This window comes from Phodopus roborovskii, unplaced genomic scaffold (assembly GCF_943737965.1).
Source record: "Phodopus roborovskii unplaced genomic scaffold, PHOROB, whole genome shotgun sequence".
In the NCBI taxonomy this organism is placed as follows: domain Eukaryota; kingdom Metazoa; phylum Chordata; class Mammalia; order Rodentia; family Cricetidae; genus Phodopus; species Phodopus roborovskii.
In genome coordinates, this window is record NW_026126583.1 from 4057195 (window position 1) to 4075683 (window position 18489).

The window sequence follows — 18489 nt, forward strand, 5'->3', positions numbered from 1 at the left end:
CCAGACAGCACTCAGTTAGTCCTTGGGCTGCATTCCAGAGAGAAACTAGATAAAAGGCTGGGAGTTAGACGTGCTAGCCACGTTTCCCTCCCTCCTTACTGTCGGGCCGCCAGGTCATGATCATAACTGTGATTTTTCATGCCTGAAAGGGAAATTGGAGATCCCATCAAGAAAAGGCTTTTAAGAGAAGGCTGAGTTACTAATATGCAATCGTCTGGATGCTCATCGTTATCCTATAAATGATTCTGGTTCATTTCCACATGGCTTGAGGTGGCAGATGCCTTGATAGCCTGGAGAGTGACATGGACACTGGAGAGAGACATGGGCAGGGACAAGCATGGCTTTGGCAATATTGTCCAACATTTAGAACAGAAGTGAGCTTTCTTTTTCTTCAGACAGAGATGTTACAAGCAATAATATCTCTGCACTCACGATACCCACAATATCTCGGCTCCAGAAATTTATCTGGAAGTTATGTTTAGAAAGGCATGAGACAGAACAACCTGTGGGATAGAGAGATTGTGTCGAGACTTTGAGTTCAGTGTTGGGTCCCCTAGTAACGTGTGTTTGGGAAAGACACATTCTTGTCCATCTGTAAAATGGACAGATGAACCAGAGAGGAAACTTACTTCTGAGTTGTTGGGAAGCTCAGTCTGCTGGCAGAGCTGACCACACTTTACCAACGTCAGCACAGCACAGGACTGTTTCACCTCTGTAACCACAGGCAGAAGATGGATAGTGCTTCACCTTCTGGGTCTGTACCCCCTTTGTTTAATGGTCACGCTGGAGTCCTATGTTCTAGGCAACAGGCCTGAGGCCCAGGAGCTCTGTTGCTGCTTGGTAGGATAACAGTGTGTCATCATGGGGTTTGCTCCTAGCCCAGTGCCAAATGCCAAGTTGGGGTAGTAAAAAACAATTCGTTAGATAGGGTGTTGTGCACCTTTAATGCCAGCATTGGAGATGCAGAGTTAGGCATTTTTGTGAGTTTAAGACCATTCTGGTCTACAGAGTGAGTTCCAAGCCTGTCAGGGCTATACAGTGAAACCCTGTAGGAATAAAAATAAAAATCAGGATGAACATCCAGGAGCCAGAAAGGTTAAAAGGTAATTTCTAAAATAACAAGTCTTTTTTGTTTGTTTGTTTTTGTTTTGTTTTGTTTTTTCAAGACAGGATTTCTCTATGTAGCTTTATAGACCAGGTTGGCCGGCCGCAGACTCAGAGATCTGCCTGCCTCTGCCTCCCCAGTGCTGGGATTAAAGGTGTGAACCACAACTGCCTGGCTTTTCTTATATTCTCTTTTCATTTATGTGGCACTAATAATTTTTAAAATTAGATTTTCCTCTGGGCATTATTTCACACTAAAAACGGAACAGTTTCTCATCCTTTGTAATTGCATTTTTTTTATTTTCTTTTATTATGACTTTCATATCACAGACACTTTTTTTTCCTGGAATGTTAAAAGTATACATCATCCAGCTAAAAGGAAAAAATACTGTCTTAATAAAAATGGAAAGTGGGAGAGGTGTAGATCATCCCCTTTTTGCTTCCAAACTAGTGGAGCCTGGTTTGCTTTCTCTTCATGCGCGCCAAGGTTGATGTAATGGATCCCAAACAGTTTTGAGTTATCTGAAATGGAACAAAATGTAGCTCAATACTCTTTTGAAACCCGAAAAAGCAAGTTCTTCTCCAGCCTGATAACGCAAAGATCACAGATGGATCTTTCTCTGCAATGAATAAGGTAGGGCAGGGCAGGCATGGGAGACTCATGGAAAAGATTGCGAGGTACGGTCTCAGCAGAGCACAGTGTTCTAGTGGACGTAAGACCTACCTTTCTGGAGAGGCCAGAAAGGGGCTCTGTGGGTATCTTGATGCTGTCAGGCTCTACTGTGTGAGGAGCAGTCAGCATCTCTGTCCTTGCCAGTGACTTGCCACCAAAAGTTGCCAGCAACGGACTTACTTGAAGGCAGGCTGCTTTAGTTTTTCATTAACTCGTCTCAGTGTTATCAAAATACGGCTTCTGTTCCACATCAGCTGGAGTCCTACAGAACTATCGTGTGGGCTCTTATGCAGAAATCGGTAGGTGGGACTCTGACAAGCCTACCAGGGTCTCTAATGTCAGGTCACTCGATGCTACCCACATTCCCTTAGCATTAGTCAGGGTCTTTATAGGAGCTGAGAAGGCAGTGGCCTCCAGACAGACCAATGGCTTGTCACTATGTGGAGTGCACGATAGCTGGGGACATCGGATAGTCATCATCCTGGGATAGTTTAAAGAACTGCATGTCAGGAGGTCAGGAGTATGGCACAGAGGAGAGCTGTGCCTTTGAGGAAGGGTGTGGTGGCTCAAACATGTAATTTCAGTACTCGGGAGGCTGAGGCAGGACTTCCGCCAGGCCAGAGGTACATAGGTCAACCCTGTCCACAAAACTAATTGATTAATCAAAAGTTGAAACAGACATTCTTGCTGACATTAAAATTTTGAATGGCTTACTTTCCCAACAAAACACATCACAATGGCTGTGAAGTAATATATTTTTTAACATTTAGAATAACTTTTAAGAAAATTACTACCTTTTTCCAAATGACATGCCAAGTTAATGAAACATAGTTGGTTACACTGTCATCATCAACCATGGACTTAAACCCCAAAGGTAGGCAGGTGTGTGTGTGTGTGTCTATCATTTGGAACCATATATATCATACACACACACACACACACACACACACACACACACATTTCCTAAATATTTCAGGAGGTTAGGATTACTTCCAGAGACATTTGAATGGTGCTGCAGGTTCAAATGGAAATGAAAAGCGTATAAAATTATAAGACTTACAGTTTCAAGACTGAGGCAGGAATGAAGACACACCAAGGAAACATGAGATTCAGCATCTCTGTTGCTCCCCTTTATCCACCACAAACCCCTCTGAGTTGTACTGCAGTTGCAGCACCAATACTTAGCTCTGTGAAGGCGAGGGCTATTGGGCCCACAGGCTCAGCATCATGTCAGACTTCCATTGTCAGATGGTACCCATGGTGCCTGGCCCAGCATGCATTACATGGCACCATCTTCTAGCACAGCCAGGGTCCTCTTATCTGCAAGAGGCATGGAGTCCCAGGAAGGCAGGATTCAGCATTTCTTGGGTCTAAAGAAATCTTATTCATTCAAAGTAGCCAGTATTTTACTCTCTCAAATGAGTGAGGGGTGGAATTGCTACCCGCTAATGTCAGAAACGATCCAACTAGAAAATAGATGGGAAAAATCAAAATGGAGAAAGAAGCTTTGGATACGAAAACTTGAGGGAAGGAGGAGAAGACTAGAAAAGGACTAAGTGGGAAGAGATGGGGTATGAAAGGGTGCCCCATCTGAGTGCTGTTGGACAGGGGAGGCCAGGGCAGGAGACCTCAGAGGGCCCACTTGGGACTTTTTATCCAGCCTCCTTGGTGTCCCGCACACCTGACTGTTGGGTCAAGGACAGCCCACGGAGGAGGGTTGAGGCCCACGCGCAGGCATGGAGTTGGACTCATGGCCATTGTCTACTTGCCTGCGTGTCTGCACCCAAACTCAGCTTCCCATCTTTCTCCTCGGTGGGGTGTGCTAGAGAGCTTTCCCTGAACACGTGCTCTTGCACATGTGACTCCAGAAATGACTTGCTAGGTTTCATTGCTTCAATCCCAGATGGCTACACAAGATTTCAGCCTTCCAGAAACAAGCCGCAACGACTAATATCCATGAGCATAGAAGAGGTCTTGTGAAACGCTGCATGCCTAGGGTCTTAGAGATTTAAAGGCCTTTGTGTAATAATGAAAAATATACAACAGTGTTGCAGGAGAGCAGACTCCCTCATCTGGGACAGCATCTGCAGAGGGTGGGCTGCTGGCTGAGTTACAGGCCGATAACCAGGAGTGTGTCAGGGCTGTGACTAGCTAGCTATGAGCCCTCCACATGTTTCCCTTGGCCTCCGTGGTGTGGAATTCGTCACTGCTCACTCACAGTGTGGACACAATTCCTCCCCGTTCTTCGGAACAGCTGAACAGATTCCCCAGAAGGGAATAAATTCCAGTTGTCACTTCGGAGGCTCTTGGGCCAGTTGTTTCGATATTCTAAACAAATCCTCAGGTGGGATTTGTTTTTGTGACTCAGGGAAATTTTATTCTCCTTCACATTCCAGAATTCCCTGTGAAGCAGCCCTGTGATGGGGAGGGCTTTCCCTCAGTTACATGGAAAGAATTTCTCCCTTGGCATTGGAGTCTCTCTCACACAGCGTAAACACGCTTGAGGTGGAGAGGTGACACGTGTTACCAGCCGGCAGGGCCAGACCACAGACTCCTGGTCCAGAGTGCAGCACACACATGCCCATGCCCATGAGATGTAGTACGTGCAGGGGAGGCCCTGTGACTTGTGATTTCCCGTGGCCACGGGGTCCTTTTTCTGACAATGCAGCCTCCAGGACTCACTGTCCCTGCCTGCCTGTTCCAGCTGGTTTCAGGACCTGCCCTGAGGTAATCTGAACCCCCAAATTAATCCCATGCCCTGAACACCCTCAGCTTTCTCCACTTGGATTGTTTTCCTTCAGTTCTGGAGATTGGACCCAGAGCCTCATGCATGCTATGCACAGCTAGCATGAGCTGTTTGTCCAGCTCTCCATTGAAGTCCTCATGGCTTTCATCCTTAACCTCCCACACAGCCCCCACCCTGGCTCATCTTTAAGACTCCTCGGTGCATTCACTCTGTCTTCTTTTGTCAGTCTTCAGTACCTCTATTTTCATGGCTTCACTTGTTATGTGTCTCCCCGAGGACTGGGTCTTATGCATAATTTTTATCTCCAATAGGAGAAGCAACGTGTAGTTGAAGAAGCGCATGTATGGGCTTGTGTGGCTCTAAATTGAAATCTCACCATACCGTGGGCCAAGTTGAGCGACCTTTCTGGTGTCTCCTATCATGTGTGAAAGCTACCCTAAGGGGCCTGGTGCAGTAGCTGGCTCTCACTCCGCAGATAAGTGTCTGGCCAGAAGTAGACACTACACAACACTTTGATGAGTGGTCGCATTCCCTTCAGGTTGCCTGACTCAGATTCCAAAGACAGATCAGAGCGAGTAGACCCAGGGCCTCACAGGCACCGAGAAAAGCTTCCACGAAACAGGAATGTGTGAAGTTCGCACCAATTTTGTTAGGAAAATTATGTTGTGCATGGATCCAAAATTAGCCAAGATGCTCCTTAGTTAAAAAAAAAAAATAGCAATTTGCTAGACCTAATGTCCCCACTAAAGCTTTCACCTACCAAAACTTGAACTTCTTATGCCCTTCGGGAGAAGCTCTCTGGAGTTGGCATTTGTGGAGTACTTGATTTGTGTGGAGAGTGGAGCGCTGTTGTCCGGCTCAGTGCCGTACAAAGCTGTGGTTACTGACTTCCCTGAAGCATGTATATGTTGCCGTGCACAAAGGCAGCTAGTAAATATTGCTTTGTTAGCTTCAATGGTCCAACATCAGGGCTTCAGTGTGTGGAGTTACTGGAAAGTCATAAAAGTAGAGACTCGGTGTCACCCCTGACACGCCAGGCCTGCCCCTCCCCCCCATGCCCCAGGAGGCACTGGGGCACATGGGCCCAGAGACATGACAACTCTCATTTTTAGTCCAGTCCGTAAATCGGTTCAGACCCTTTGCAGGCATTACCTAGCAGGTTCCACGCTACAAGATGACTCAGAGACAGTCACCTTGGAAGTTAAGTACCCGGGGGTACTTCTCACTCAGAGTACCCATTACCAAGAACATTGGTGGGCTGTGGACAGTAGGTGTGGTTTCCTGGCTTTGCACGATTTGCACATGTCCACTTCACTGTAGCACAGTGGCTTTGCATCAGGTTAGCCAGCTGCCAATGTGCCTTGGAGGGTGTGCAAATGGGAGAGCTCTCAGCTCCCTTCCCCCCATTCCTCCATCCTTCTCTCTCCCTCTCCATATATATGGCCATCTAGTTCTGGCACCAGACACACTGATGAGATCCTCTCAGTAAGCATCTGTTTGGAAAAGCGGCCACACCAGCACATCTCATCCCAGTGCTAATGAGGTTGAATCCAGAACTCCAGCCTTGACCCTGTTCAGCAGTCACATGCTCAGTGACTAACAGCTGTTGTCGGTGATAGTGACTGCATTTTCCTTGAGATAGAGCGGTTGTCCTTTCTGGGCTCAGGAGGACCATCCAAGGAAGGAAGAAGCTTGTCAAAGAGCCAGCCAGTAAGCCTTGAAGAGCATCTGGTTTTATTCATGCTGAGTCTTTCCAGGTGAAGTGGCCTAAGTCGTAAACTACAAAGGGAAAGCAGATTTCCTGAGCACACCCGCATGGAGCACACTGAGTTGACCATTGTGTATCAGGCCCTGCTTGAGGCGGGGGGGGGGGGGGGTGTGACATAATTGCTCTTCTTTTACTGATGGCTGAATTGATGGTGTGGATAGGAAAGCTCTCCTCTCCCATGGCTCGCTCCAAGGCTACCTCAGTCACTTTGCAGAGTTGCAGAGTTCCCTAATGGTTCACTGGGCTACAGAGTAGGGGGCTAGGAATAGGGTGAGACTCATTATATCTTAGGGATGCTTGGGGTGGGATATTATTAGTAGGCTGTGAGCTTTCAGTAGAGTGTGGGACTTACTGGTCCCAGACCAAAAAACAGTAGGAAGGTCAAAGCTGCTCTTTGACAGGTGCTAGAGTTTTCTGTCGGTCATCCTGGCAAGTGTTCAAGCCAATATGGCATGGGACTTCCGGGAAAGATGCCCAGTCTTAGAAGGAACTTGTCAGGCCAGGCACGGCGGGCAGCTGACAGTGTCCAGCAGATGTCACCTGTGGGAATAGCTTCTCCTTTGTGTTCCTTACTCCAACATGGCCCCCTCCAGGGCCAGCTCATTTTCAACACGCAGGTTCTCTGTACTCTATACCCATCGGCCTCCGTCAACACTCTTTGATTTAAACAAGTGAAAAATCAAACATTTGTCTCCCAACTCTGGGCTTCCTATTTAATGGATGGTGAGCCCCTCTCTTCCCCAGCCCACCCCCACAACGGTGCACTGATGTCAGCCATTAGGCAGAGTCTCAGAACTTAGGAAGCATGTGCTTTTGGTTCCCATTTGTGGCATATCTTCATGAATTAACCCTTGCAGTGACATGCAGGGCCACGCCACGTGTTCACGGGCCACGTGGCAGGCACAGTGGGGCCCAAGTGATGACCTACCGGGTATAAGTGTGCTCCGCTGTCATCGGCCCTGTAGTGCTTATGTTCACACTCACATACGGAGTGGACACTGGGGCAGGAGGGATGATGACAAGAGGTAAGGGAGTGAGTGACCACACAGGAGCCACCGATCCCAAGAGAGACAGTGGTGGGTCTATGTAAATGCCAAACCGACGTTAGGCATGGAGAATTCCTTCTGGCGCCCAGCACAGGCAGCACTTCATCCTTTTCTCCCAGTCTGAGGCACACTGACTTCTCAGGACTAATTAAAATTGGCATGAAGGCCAGGCACAATAGTGAATGCTTGTAATCGCAGCTCCTGGGATGCAGAGGTGGGAGAATCTCTCAAACCCAACTTGAGACCAACTAGGCAACAAAATAATTCTAGATGCTGTGTAGAAGCGTGGGGTATGGGGAGGCTGGGAAGGGCTTCTGGGACAAATCATTGGCTTATGCTTCTAAAGGCAGAGAGATGAGAGGCACAGGGAAACACCAAAGCCAAGGCACCCTCTCCCACGCTGAGAGGAGAGGCCACGGAGCAGAGGACAACCCAAGAGACCTGAGCCCAGGAAGTTCTGAGGCCTCCTGGGGCCCATGCAACAGAGTACAGTTAAGATGGACCACTCCAAGAGGAATCCAGAGGTCGCCATCTGCAACAGTGATGCTAATGTGTATCCTGGCATGCACAAGCACCTCCCAAGCTATAACACCAAGGACGCATGGGAAAGAGAGGACGGGGCCAGGACAGCGCATGCCCAGATGGTGCCGCAGTTCGTAGAAGAAGGAATGGAAGGCCTGCTGGAATGTGAGCCTCTCCCCTCATAGGGTGGGATGCTCAGCTGGCCTGAGTCCTCCCCCAGTCGAAGTCTTCCGAGCCATCCTACCACTGTTTGGTTTTATAGGATAACAGTGGGGGGAAGACATCCATAAAAAAGCGGGCTCATCTCACCAGCCCACATACTCGATCCTTCTGCCTGGTCCCATAAGATGCGACATTGTTAATCCTCCCCTTCGTGGATTGCAAGAAATATATTTTTATTTAAATATAGTTCACATACCATGAAATACCACATATTACGATCAATTCACCGTTATGCAGACTGTTCTAAAGGGTTTACAACTATCACTACTACCTAATTCCAGAACTTTTTAAACTGACCCTAAAGGATCATTGACAGTTGCTTCACAGCCCTCCCTCTCCCCAACACTCCTGCACATTCATCTAATTTCTGTCTCTAAAACTTCCCTATTTGGGATGTTTCATGTGAGTAGAATTGTACTGCATTTAAAGATTTATGCCAGGCTTTTCTCATTTAGTTTTGTTTCAAGGTTCACCCAGCCAGTAGTACATACCGGTGCCTCATCCCTTTTATGGATGAATAATATTCCATTGTCTATTTGTCAGTCAGCAGACAGTTGGATTATTTCTGCTCTTTGGCTGTTTCAAATAGTGCTGATGTGAATATCCATGCACTAGTTTTTATATGACCACATGTTTCACTCATGTTGATCATACACTGGGAGTTATACCGATGGTTCGCCTGGTAGCTCCAGGAAGAAACATCAAACTGTTTTCTACCATGATTGTACCCTTTTTACACCCCCCACTGCCACTATGTGAAGGCTCCATACTCTATGTCCTAACCAACACTTGTTACTGTTCATTCAAGAATTACAGCATCTCAGTAGGTCTGAAGTACCAGCTTATTGTAGTCCCAATTGCATTTCCCCAATAACTACTAATCTTAAGTATATTTTCATGCACTTCTTGATCGTAACAGGATCATTTAGCAAAACGCCCATTCAAATTCTTTGCCTGTTTTTTAAGTTTGGCTAGCTATCTTTTTATTACCTAGTTGTTGTAAGACTTTTTGCACAACATACTTTCTTAAATAATACAATAGCATAAACCGAGATTCTGCCGCAAATAATAATGTCATAAACCCAAAGCCAGAAATGATTGACCAGCAGGAAGGGCTCTGGCCAAAGGGAGAAAGTGGAATAAGGAAAGGTCAAAGCCCTAGGAGGCAGGTTGCCGAGGCCAGTGGTGTGAACCCCCAAGACAGAACGCTGCTCTGGGATAAGTGTAAAATACTCCCCACAAAGTCATCTGTCCGCACAGGCACACACAGTCAAACTAGTGATGCTGCTTGGAGAGATTTACAGCCTGTAAGAGGTGGGGCTTATCGGGATTGGGTGCCTGGGGGTGGACCCGCCCCACTGCCCGCCCTAGTCTCTCAGCTTCCGGTCTATCAGGATGTTAGCAAGCAACTTCACACTTCTCCATCATGCCTTTCCCGTCACGATGTCCAGCATCCTCAAGTCATGAGTCGAAATAAATCCTTCCTCACTTATAGCCAGGAGATTCAGCACGGGCAAACAATGAAGGAATGTCATGGAAAGGGTGTGTACCCAGGACACTGCAGGATCAGCCTGCCTACGTTCACAAAAGGCTTTCAATGGGCCGAGAAAGCTCACGCCCATTAAAGCTACTGTGCCTTTAGAATATTACCAAGAAATTAGAGGACAGAGACACGTCCACAAAGTCATGTTTGGTAACTAAACGAACAAGCAAGCTGAAGATGACGTGCCAGGCCTGGGTGGGTACTGATGGAGCCTCCAGTCTTTTGCTATGGACCTGGTAAATAGAAGGCCACAGTTGTTGACCTATACCTATTCCCATGCATGTACTTTGAAGTATGGGACTGATCATAACTCCCTGTGCAGTGCAGGAGGGACTTGAGCCACAGGTGGCTAGGCAGCTCTTCTGGCAGGATTTGCATAGCTGGTGTGCATCAGGAGCCTGTATCTGTGCTTATTACAGGTGCTTGGTGGGCCAAGGAACTCTCCAAGTTTCTAGCTGGAGCTTTGACCATCTCGGGGTGAGGGTGGGGGTCTCCTGTACAGCTGGACATGACTGAATAGCCTTTGACCAGACTTCTGCATAACCTCTCAGGCATTCATAGGCATGCCTTTGTAAGTTACTTTCAAACTGTTCTGCTCAAGATACAAAGCAGCCTTTGGGTTTTATCATCTCACGCCCTCTCTGGCTCCTGAGACCCACCACCTCATTTGCATCCTAGCTAAATTTTCATAACAAAATATACCCCAAAGTTCCCTGACCTAACCCATTGCAGTCGGGCAAGTTTTATTTTTGGTGTATTAGGGCTTCTCATCTCCTGTCGTTTGTTCAGCCTGTTTCTAGTTACAGCCTAATGATGCTTAGATTAGATCTCCTTGCATGTATGCCTTTGGCCTGTGCTTCAAAGAGCCCAGCCCTCTGGGCCCAGAGCCTCTCCAAGATCGGCCTGCACTGACTGGGCAATGGGGCTCGCCAGGATGTCCCTCGACCACTTTGAGGTCTGGCAGCTGTGTGGCCTTCAGCTAGATGTCTGCTCATGGGCTGCTTCTCCCTGTCCTTTCCCCTCACACCTGAAGTGGGTGTTTTTTTGGAGGAGAGGGGAGGCTCAGGGGGTACATGGAACAGATGCCAGCATGCTGGTGACAAAGCCACCCTTTGCTGCAGAGGGGACCCTCGGGGCCCATTCAGCACAACGCTCTGCAGAGGAAATCCTGCCCAGCCACGCGATAAGGGGGAAATGGAGTCACTTCCTCACCAGCTGTTTCACTCAGGTAGAAACAGCCCTCACTTCCTCGTGAGTGCGCGCTTCTGCTTTTGCTCAGAGCCAAGCCTGGTGTCAAGACAATCACAGCTTCCTTGTCCTCACAGAGAGCTTCCGGCTCGCTCTGCTGATGCCTCTCGCTCTCCCTCCCACGCCCCCTTGCCTTTACCTCCTGTCCTCACTGGCATCTCCTTGGGCACACAGGTTTAACCTCAGCAAAGAGATGATGATGGGGGTGAGTCTCCTGCCTCCTTAGAAGCACCATCTACAATTCAAAACCGCCCAGCCTCCTTATGTCTGCCTGAATGTCCAGAAACATCCCTTGACCTTGGTCTTCTCCCTTGTTTTAGGTAACAGATGCTAGAACAGCCAGCTTCAATGTCCTGGATTGTTGTGCACTTACTTCTGGAGTACGTTTTATAAGTGTAACTTTCCAGTGTGGGCACCACATGACAGGTTTCCTCAACAGAGGGTACGTGTAGCAAGAATAATAAAAACCCAGAGGCAGCCATTAGGGTTCAAGCTGAAGATCAGAAAAACAAAGCAGCCAACCACTAGAGACTTCTTACCTCTACCAAAGCTCAGACCAAGGCTGGGCTGGGGATGAGCGTGGGGGGCCATGATCCTGTCCTCAGAGTGATTGCAGACTGCAATGCTCTCCACCAAACCTCAGACTGCACTGAGCTCCTGCCTTATATGCCTCTCTAGTGCTGGGATTAAGGACGTGTCACCCCAAGTACTGGGATCAAAGGTGTGAGCTCTGTTTCTCTTTTAGACTGATCCACTCTGGTATAGCCCAGGCTGGCCTTGAACTCACAGAGATCCATCTGCCTCTGTCTCCTGAGTGTTGGGATTAAAGGCGTGGCCATCACTGCCTATCCTCTATGGCTAACTAGGTGTATGGCTAACTAGTGGTTTAGTGTATGTGTGGCTAACTAGTGGCTTAGCTCTTAACTAGGTGTATGGCTAACTAGTGGCCTGAGCTCTGCACTCTGCTCTTCAGGCAAACTTTCTTAGATTACAAACAAAATATCACTATGGGTAAGGGTCAGCTGTTGCTCAGGATGCTTCCCTATTGGAGGTTCACAATGAGTGAAGGTAAGAGAGTGTGATGCAATGCCTAGCACCTAAGCAGCACAGAAGCTGACCAATGAGGTCCCACAAAGGTGATGTGCTGTGTCCCTGGGAATGCAGGGACTGGATGAACATCAGGCCCTGTGGGAAGAAACTACTTGGCTGCTGCAAAGAACAGCGAGTTTTCCTTAAGTTGGTCCTTTATTTGGTCTTCAAGTGTTCCCTCTCTTAAAAAATGTCCATTTGATTATGCTTGGAAATCCTGCTATACGATGAAAGAATTCAACTTCTGCTTCCATGTGTGTTTATCAAATGGCTGGGAGGGTGACAGACCCCTAGCTCCAGGAAGCCAGAGAGAACTCAAATACAGACCCACAGCTCCAGGTGCTCATGGCTAGACGAGACAAACATGGAAACAGGTGATATCCATGCACAGGTGACAAGCTCTTAACTAGCTTATTGTCGAGGGAAGGCTCTTCGGATCTTTGAACCAGCAAGAGTTCCCTGACAGAGGAAACCAAAAAGAACCAGGCTGGGCTGGAGCCTGGAAATCTGGGCCTTGAAGAATCTTGTTACAGAGAGTAAGCATGGAGGTGACAGTTTGTAACTAGATGGACCATTCTGGCTACAATAGGAAAACATTTCATGGCAGAACACAAGACCGCAGGGAGAGAGTGGTAATTGTGAGAGGTGTGTCTGACTCTTATGAGATACACTAGCATGTTTCAAAGTGTATTTCTACTCTGTGGACCCAATATATGGACATGCTGATCTTATTTTCAGCCATTTAAATTATTTGGGGATCTTTCTCTAAACATAATTTGTGGATTTTGTTCACTTTCCAAGGTAACTAACTTCAGTGTGATCATTAGGGAAATGGTAACATTTTTAAGTCTTTTGATGAGCGCTCCCAGATTCTAGGAGTCTCCTCATTCACCCTTGCCTGGGGTCAAAGCCTGCACAAGGCTTCTTGGAATACCCAGCCCCAGACAGCCTGGCCATACCCTTCTTGGCTCTTGATATTATTTAAATAGTATGCATTTTTGCCAACCAGCTCAGTGTGAGTTTTCCAACCTTATTTTCTCTTGGCCCAAACGCTTTTTTTTTTTTTTTGGAAGATTCTGAGTGGGAGAAGGAAAAATTGTAGGGTGAGTGGCCTCCAGAGGAATGTATGAGAAAGACTGAGAACAGAGATTCATGGACAGGCTGAGAGATACTATATTATATGGTGCAGTGTGGGGCAATGGGGACACATGTAGCCCTGTGTGCTCTGTGTGTTCCAACTCTGAGTGGGGTCCTTTGCCCTGTGGGTGACCCTGGACGAATGTAGACTAAGACCAGCTGTGGCCTCTGAGTTTGAAATCTGTACAGAACCAGATTGAGGCTCCCCCCCCATCTGAGGTGGGGACCAGCAGAGGGCAGGACGACCTTCTGGGGCCTGTGAGCAACCCAAATCCCTACATATGCAGCGCAGGAAGCTTTGTCAGCCTTGACATGAGCAAGGACCCTGTGCACATGAATCCAGACCCCACAGAGGCCATAGGCATTGATCCCCTGCAGCTGGATTTGCAGACAGTTGTGAGTTGCTCAACCTAAGTGTTGGGAACTGAACTTGGGTCCTCTGCAAGAGTAGCATTATGCTCTTCATCCCTGAACCATCGTTCCAGCCCCCTTTGTTGTTTTTAATACATAAAATGAGCAAATACGTATTTCTGAAATGGCTTTCAACTTAAACAAATAATGATAGGCTATTTAAATAGACTTCAGAAATCTCTCCACTCGGAATGTTTGAGCAAGCAAGAGACTTTCTAGAAATGGCTTTTCAGAGGTTGGGTCCTGAACCCACGGGGTCCCCTTGCATGTTGGAATTACAGAGGGCAGGGTTTAGGGGTCACGTGCAATCCCCAGGGATTAAACGACTCACCGCCACCCTGTTCTACAATCCGATGGACTAACTAGTAATCTATATGGGACAAGGGGACATTGCCACTGCCACTTCCCTCTTCAGAGCTAAACATGGCTCCTTAGGGAGCTGTACAGCAGCATCCATGCAGGAGCAAGTAGGCATGACCGCCGGAGCAGGAAGAGCTAGTGCAGAGCTTGGACAACAAGGGGGCAGACAAGGACACGTTGTTATTACTGTGATGTTGTTATTACTGTGTTTGTTCCTCTTCTGGACCACACCTGACACACACATACACGAACTTAAGTAATGTTACTCTTTGTAGCCACCAGTTAGTTGTAAGGCTATGGCTAAGTAAATGAGGTTCATGGCTGGATACTTTGCTTAAGGCCGCAAACTGACAGATTTCAGAGCCTGGGAGGTGGAGGGTGTCACCCAGATCCTTCTGTAAGTTCAGAGGCTTTCCTAGACCTTGGGGCTTCAAACCCCGTCCCTACTTGCTGGGCCAGGAGGGACTAATTTAGCACACTTCACTCTCAGAAAGCCTTCGTTTGTTTGTTTGTTTGTTTAACAATGCACTTGAGAAATGACTCTTGGGATGCTCTCTGAACCTGTTTGTGAAAAGGGGTAGAGCCATGAAGGGCTTAGCCAGCCCCAGAAAGGGAGGGGTCTGGGGAGATAGTGCATCAGTCCCCTAGCACAGGGTACCTCCAGAATTGTCTCTGCTTCTGTCTGTCATATAGTCTGGGGACTATATGATCAGGAAGGTCACATGACCAGTAGTTTGCCACAGAAAACTATAGGACTTCAAGGAGCAGCCTGACCTTGTGGAAAGCAGAACTTAAAAACAGCCTAGGAAAGATGCCCGGAAGACCTGGGGCGTCTTTAGGGCTCACACACTTGTAGTGAGATATCCACCCCGCCACCCACACCTGTTGCACTGACCACGTCCATTAGGGTGTGGGGACAGGTGTGGGTGTGACCTGGGGGGACTAGGTCTGGGCTCCCGGACCCCAGCTTGCTCTCTTACTTCCCGAGAGCATGTGGAGGCTTGGGACGGGAACCTGCTGGTGGTCATTTGTTTCTGGTGTGATTTCTCCCTGAATAAACACCCATCAGCCTATCATTTCCCAGATTCATATTTATCTGGGTACACACTATCAAAGAGATGGGAGAGGACCCCTGGATGTGGCAGCTGTCTTTCTTCTGCCTCCACCAGTCAGGTGGTCCCCCTCATGGACAGAGAAGGCTGCTTCTTTGTGAATCCTCAGGGTGGAACCTGAACTGTGACTGAGCGAACCGTGCATATATTTCATTTGTGCTCTCTGTGTCTGAAACTCAAATTTAGACATGCTCAATCCATCAATAATGGATATATATGAGAGAAATCATTTGCGCCACCTCCTGGCAAAAAAATTAATCTAGCCCCTCCAGAGATGCCCAGATTTGCTTGTGGGTCAGCAACTCAGCCCTTTGCTAATGTGGCCTCCACCTCTGGGCTGTTTGTTCTATGGCCCTGGGTCTGGGTGTCCTGTAAACTGGAACATCTCAGCGTTGGTGCCATTGGTATTTGGATCTGAGTCGTTCTTCCAAGTAAAGGTTGTTCAAGCCTTCTAGGATGTTGACATCCCTGACATCTGCCCACTACATATCAATATCTCCTTTTCCCCAAGTAATGAGGACCAAATATTTTCAGACATCACCAACTGTCCCTTGGGGGAATGAGATGGCCCTGCCCAGAACCACAGCCAGCTTTCCAAACAGTGCCATTGGTAAGAAGGCCGCTACGAGGTGGCAAGGACAGTTCAGCACAAACCTGTCACGATTATTAGTACAAACTTGGATGCGTTGTCAATAGAGATCTGGGGACCTATTATTTTTAAAATGAATGGCTAAGCACCTTGTACACAGACGTATATCATAATATTGCTTTTAATTCCTAAAGTGTGAAGCATTGTGAAAATGTGTTTATAAAGTACAGGATGCCATGCACCCATGAAAAGATACCCATGTAAATACATAGTTCACAATGGAGCAGTTCCCCCTCATCATGCCTTTACCTCCCCTTTAAGGCTGCTCTAGGATCCTCAGTCGTGGTTACATATAGAAGGGACAGGTAAGCATGTCGGTAAAGTAGGTCAGACTCATAACAAAGCGAGGGCCGAGGAAACGGCCCAGCTGGTAAAGCGCTTGCCGCCACAGCAGCAGCCTAAGGACCTGTTTTTAATTCCCCAGCATTGTGTGAAGCTAGAACACATTCAGAGTCCCAGAGCCGTGAAGAGCACTGGCTTGGGTCTGGGTTCCGATCCTGACACTACCATGGACTGCACACACCCTTAACTTCTGTGGGGCTTACTTCCTCAGTAGGGTTTTAAAAGACAAATTCCTAGAAGCGAGCTAGATTGACTGTTCACCAAAACTGCAGCCTGCGATCTGGGCAGTTATGCTGAGCCCTTCTTATTCCCTCACAGCTGTCCCGTGACTGCCCTTGTTCCAACAGTCGGGCAAGATTTTCATCTTCTGAACAGGAAGAACTGAAATGATTTTCTAAGATTGGTATGAATATATAAAATGGTGCAAAACAGTACAAACACAGTAAAAGCACGTGTGAGATGCCTGTACTGCGCCTAATTATTTTCATGAATGGCCATGCCACCAAAAAAAATTGCAAAACTGCCCATTTTTCCCAGCATCTTTACTGACTTACTTATCTGGAACACTTATCCATTGCCCTCTATGATAGTTACTTGGGGGTGAACCGTGCTTCACAAGAGCTGTGTACATTAAGAGCTTCTAGTCTGCTTTACACAATGCACACTGCGGAGTTGAGGAGAACCTGACATTGTGCACAGGCTGCCAGGAAACACTTCTTGACTGAGTAAGTTGCTTTCCAGCCATTGCCTCCTGGGAAGAGTAGGTTTGCATTCCCCTGTGACTTCGGGGGTTGCCTGGCGTGCACGGTCTTCTGAGTTCTCTTGGTGGCTAATTTGTCCTTCTCTCTGTCTCCTCCATTGCAGGATGCATTTGTGGAACTGTATGGACCCAGTATGAGGCCTCCGTTTGATTTCTCCTGGCTGTCTCTGAAGACCCTGCTCAGCCTTGCCCTGGTGGGGGCCTGTATCACTCTGGGTGCCTACCTGGGCCACAAGTGAGGCCCATGGACCTGCTCCCCAAAATATGCAAAAGGTTCACTAAAGCAGTAGAAACAGTATGCATTATCAACGATGTATCATGAAACAAAGTTGTGATCTTTTTCTTTTAAGCTGAACACACACACACACACACACACACACACACACACACACACATTCAGGCAAACGGTCGAATCAGCTATTTACTGCCAAAGGGAAATATCATTTATTTTTTACATTATTTAGAAGAAAAGATTTATTTATTTAAGACAGTTTCAATGAAACTCCAGGCTTTGAAAAATCCTACCTGGAACTGCCAAGCACCGCTCTGTGGCGCCACCTGCTGGACTGTGCCAATGGATACCAATCTGTTTTCCATATTGGCCAGACAGGCCCACCATCTAAAGAGCAAATGGCCAGGACCCTGACTGCTGGGAAGCCTGTACTCTGGCTGTTGGGAGCTGGGAAGAAGGCCTCCATGGGATCTGTACAAACTGGCCTTGGAGGCTCCGATACTGTAGGAGAAGACACCTACAAGGAAGTCTGCTCTTCCTTGGGCTGGAGAGGGGACTCTGTATATGACTCACATGGTACATGCCCAGTCAGAGGACAAAGGCTGGGGACTTCAGATGGACTTGGTACCCACTGATAGGTCCCCACTGAAAGACACTGATGGGAAAATGCCCTTTAACCATAGGAAATTATTTTTTTAAGCTACCAATTGTGCCGAGAAGCATTTTAGCAGTTTATACAGTATCATCCAGTACCTTAAACCCTGATTGTAGATATTCATATATTTTGGATACACCCAGCCCTCTTCCAATGCTCACTCTGAGTAGCAAACAGAAGCTTCTGGATTCGAGGAAGTAGACTTGTGGTGACTTCTTCAGCATCAGGAAGAATGGGGTCACCCAGAATGTCAGGCGGCCACAAGTGCCTGCTCTTAGGAGACCAGTACCTGCAGAAGCTACCCTGTGACCCAGTGAGGCCTCGGCTTGGCTGAGCCTTGGCACTCAACAGTCTCGTCATGGGGGTTGTAGCAGAGCGGTTGGTCTCTGAATGTCTGGAAGCTGACAGAGCTCGGAATTGCACAGTCAGAAAGAGCAAAGACTCACCCTGGGGCCTGCTTCCTCTGGAACATGAGCGCTGTGACTCTTCCGCAGACATTTGTCACTGTAGAGAGAGAAGGCAGGCTTGGTGCCTGTCCGCCAGAGGTGTGTGAGGGCAGGGACATCACCACACCAGAAAGGAAGCCTGTCAGCCACATGTACCTGTTAGCAGTGGTCTGTCATGTTTAAGAAAAGGCTTTAAATTACTTTGGGGAGGGTCACAAATCCTAAAAGAAGCACTGAATCAAAGTCCAAGGATTCAACGGCCGGCCTGTGGCTATGGGATTACATGTAAAACATTATCTTGTCCTTGCAGTTTGGTTTTATTTGAAAACCTGGGAGAGGGAGTGGGAAAAAAAAAAAAAGGTTTCAGGTATGTATGGAATGTAGAGATTATCTGTACATCCTGGGGGGGGGGGGGAGGTGGTTT

The 18489-nt window shown here is 47.7% G+C and overlaps 1 protein-coding gene across 2 annotated transcripts in view; it reads left to right on the forward strand.

Moving 5' to 3' along the window:
* Positions 1 to 17203, forward strand: part of Bcl2 (BCL2 apoptosis regulator) — a 158792-nt gene extending 141589 nt beyond the window's left edge. For both annotated transcript variants that reach the window (XM_051203897.1, XM_051203898.1), the window contains one exon: positions 16837 to 17203. In XM_051203897.1, coding sequence (XP_051059854.1) covers positions 16837 to 16971 — 135 coding nt within the window. In that variant the 3' untranslated portion in view covers positions 16972 to 17203. The remainder of the gene's footprint in view (positions 1 to 16836) is intronic.
* The last annotated feature ends 1286 nt before the right edge of the window (positions 17204 to 18489 follow it).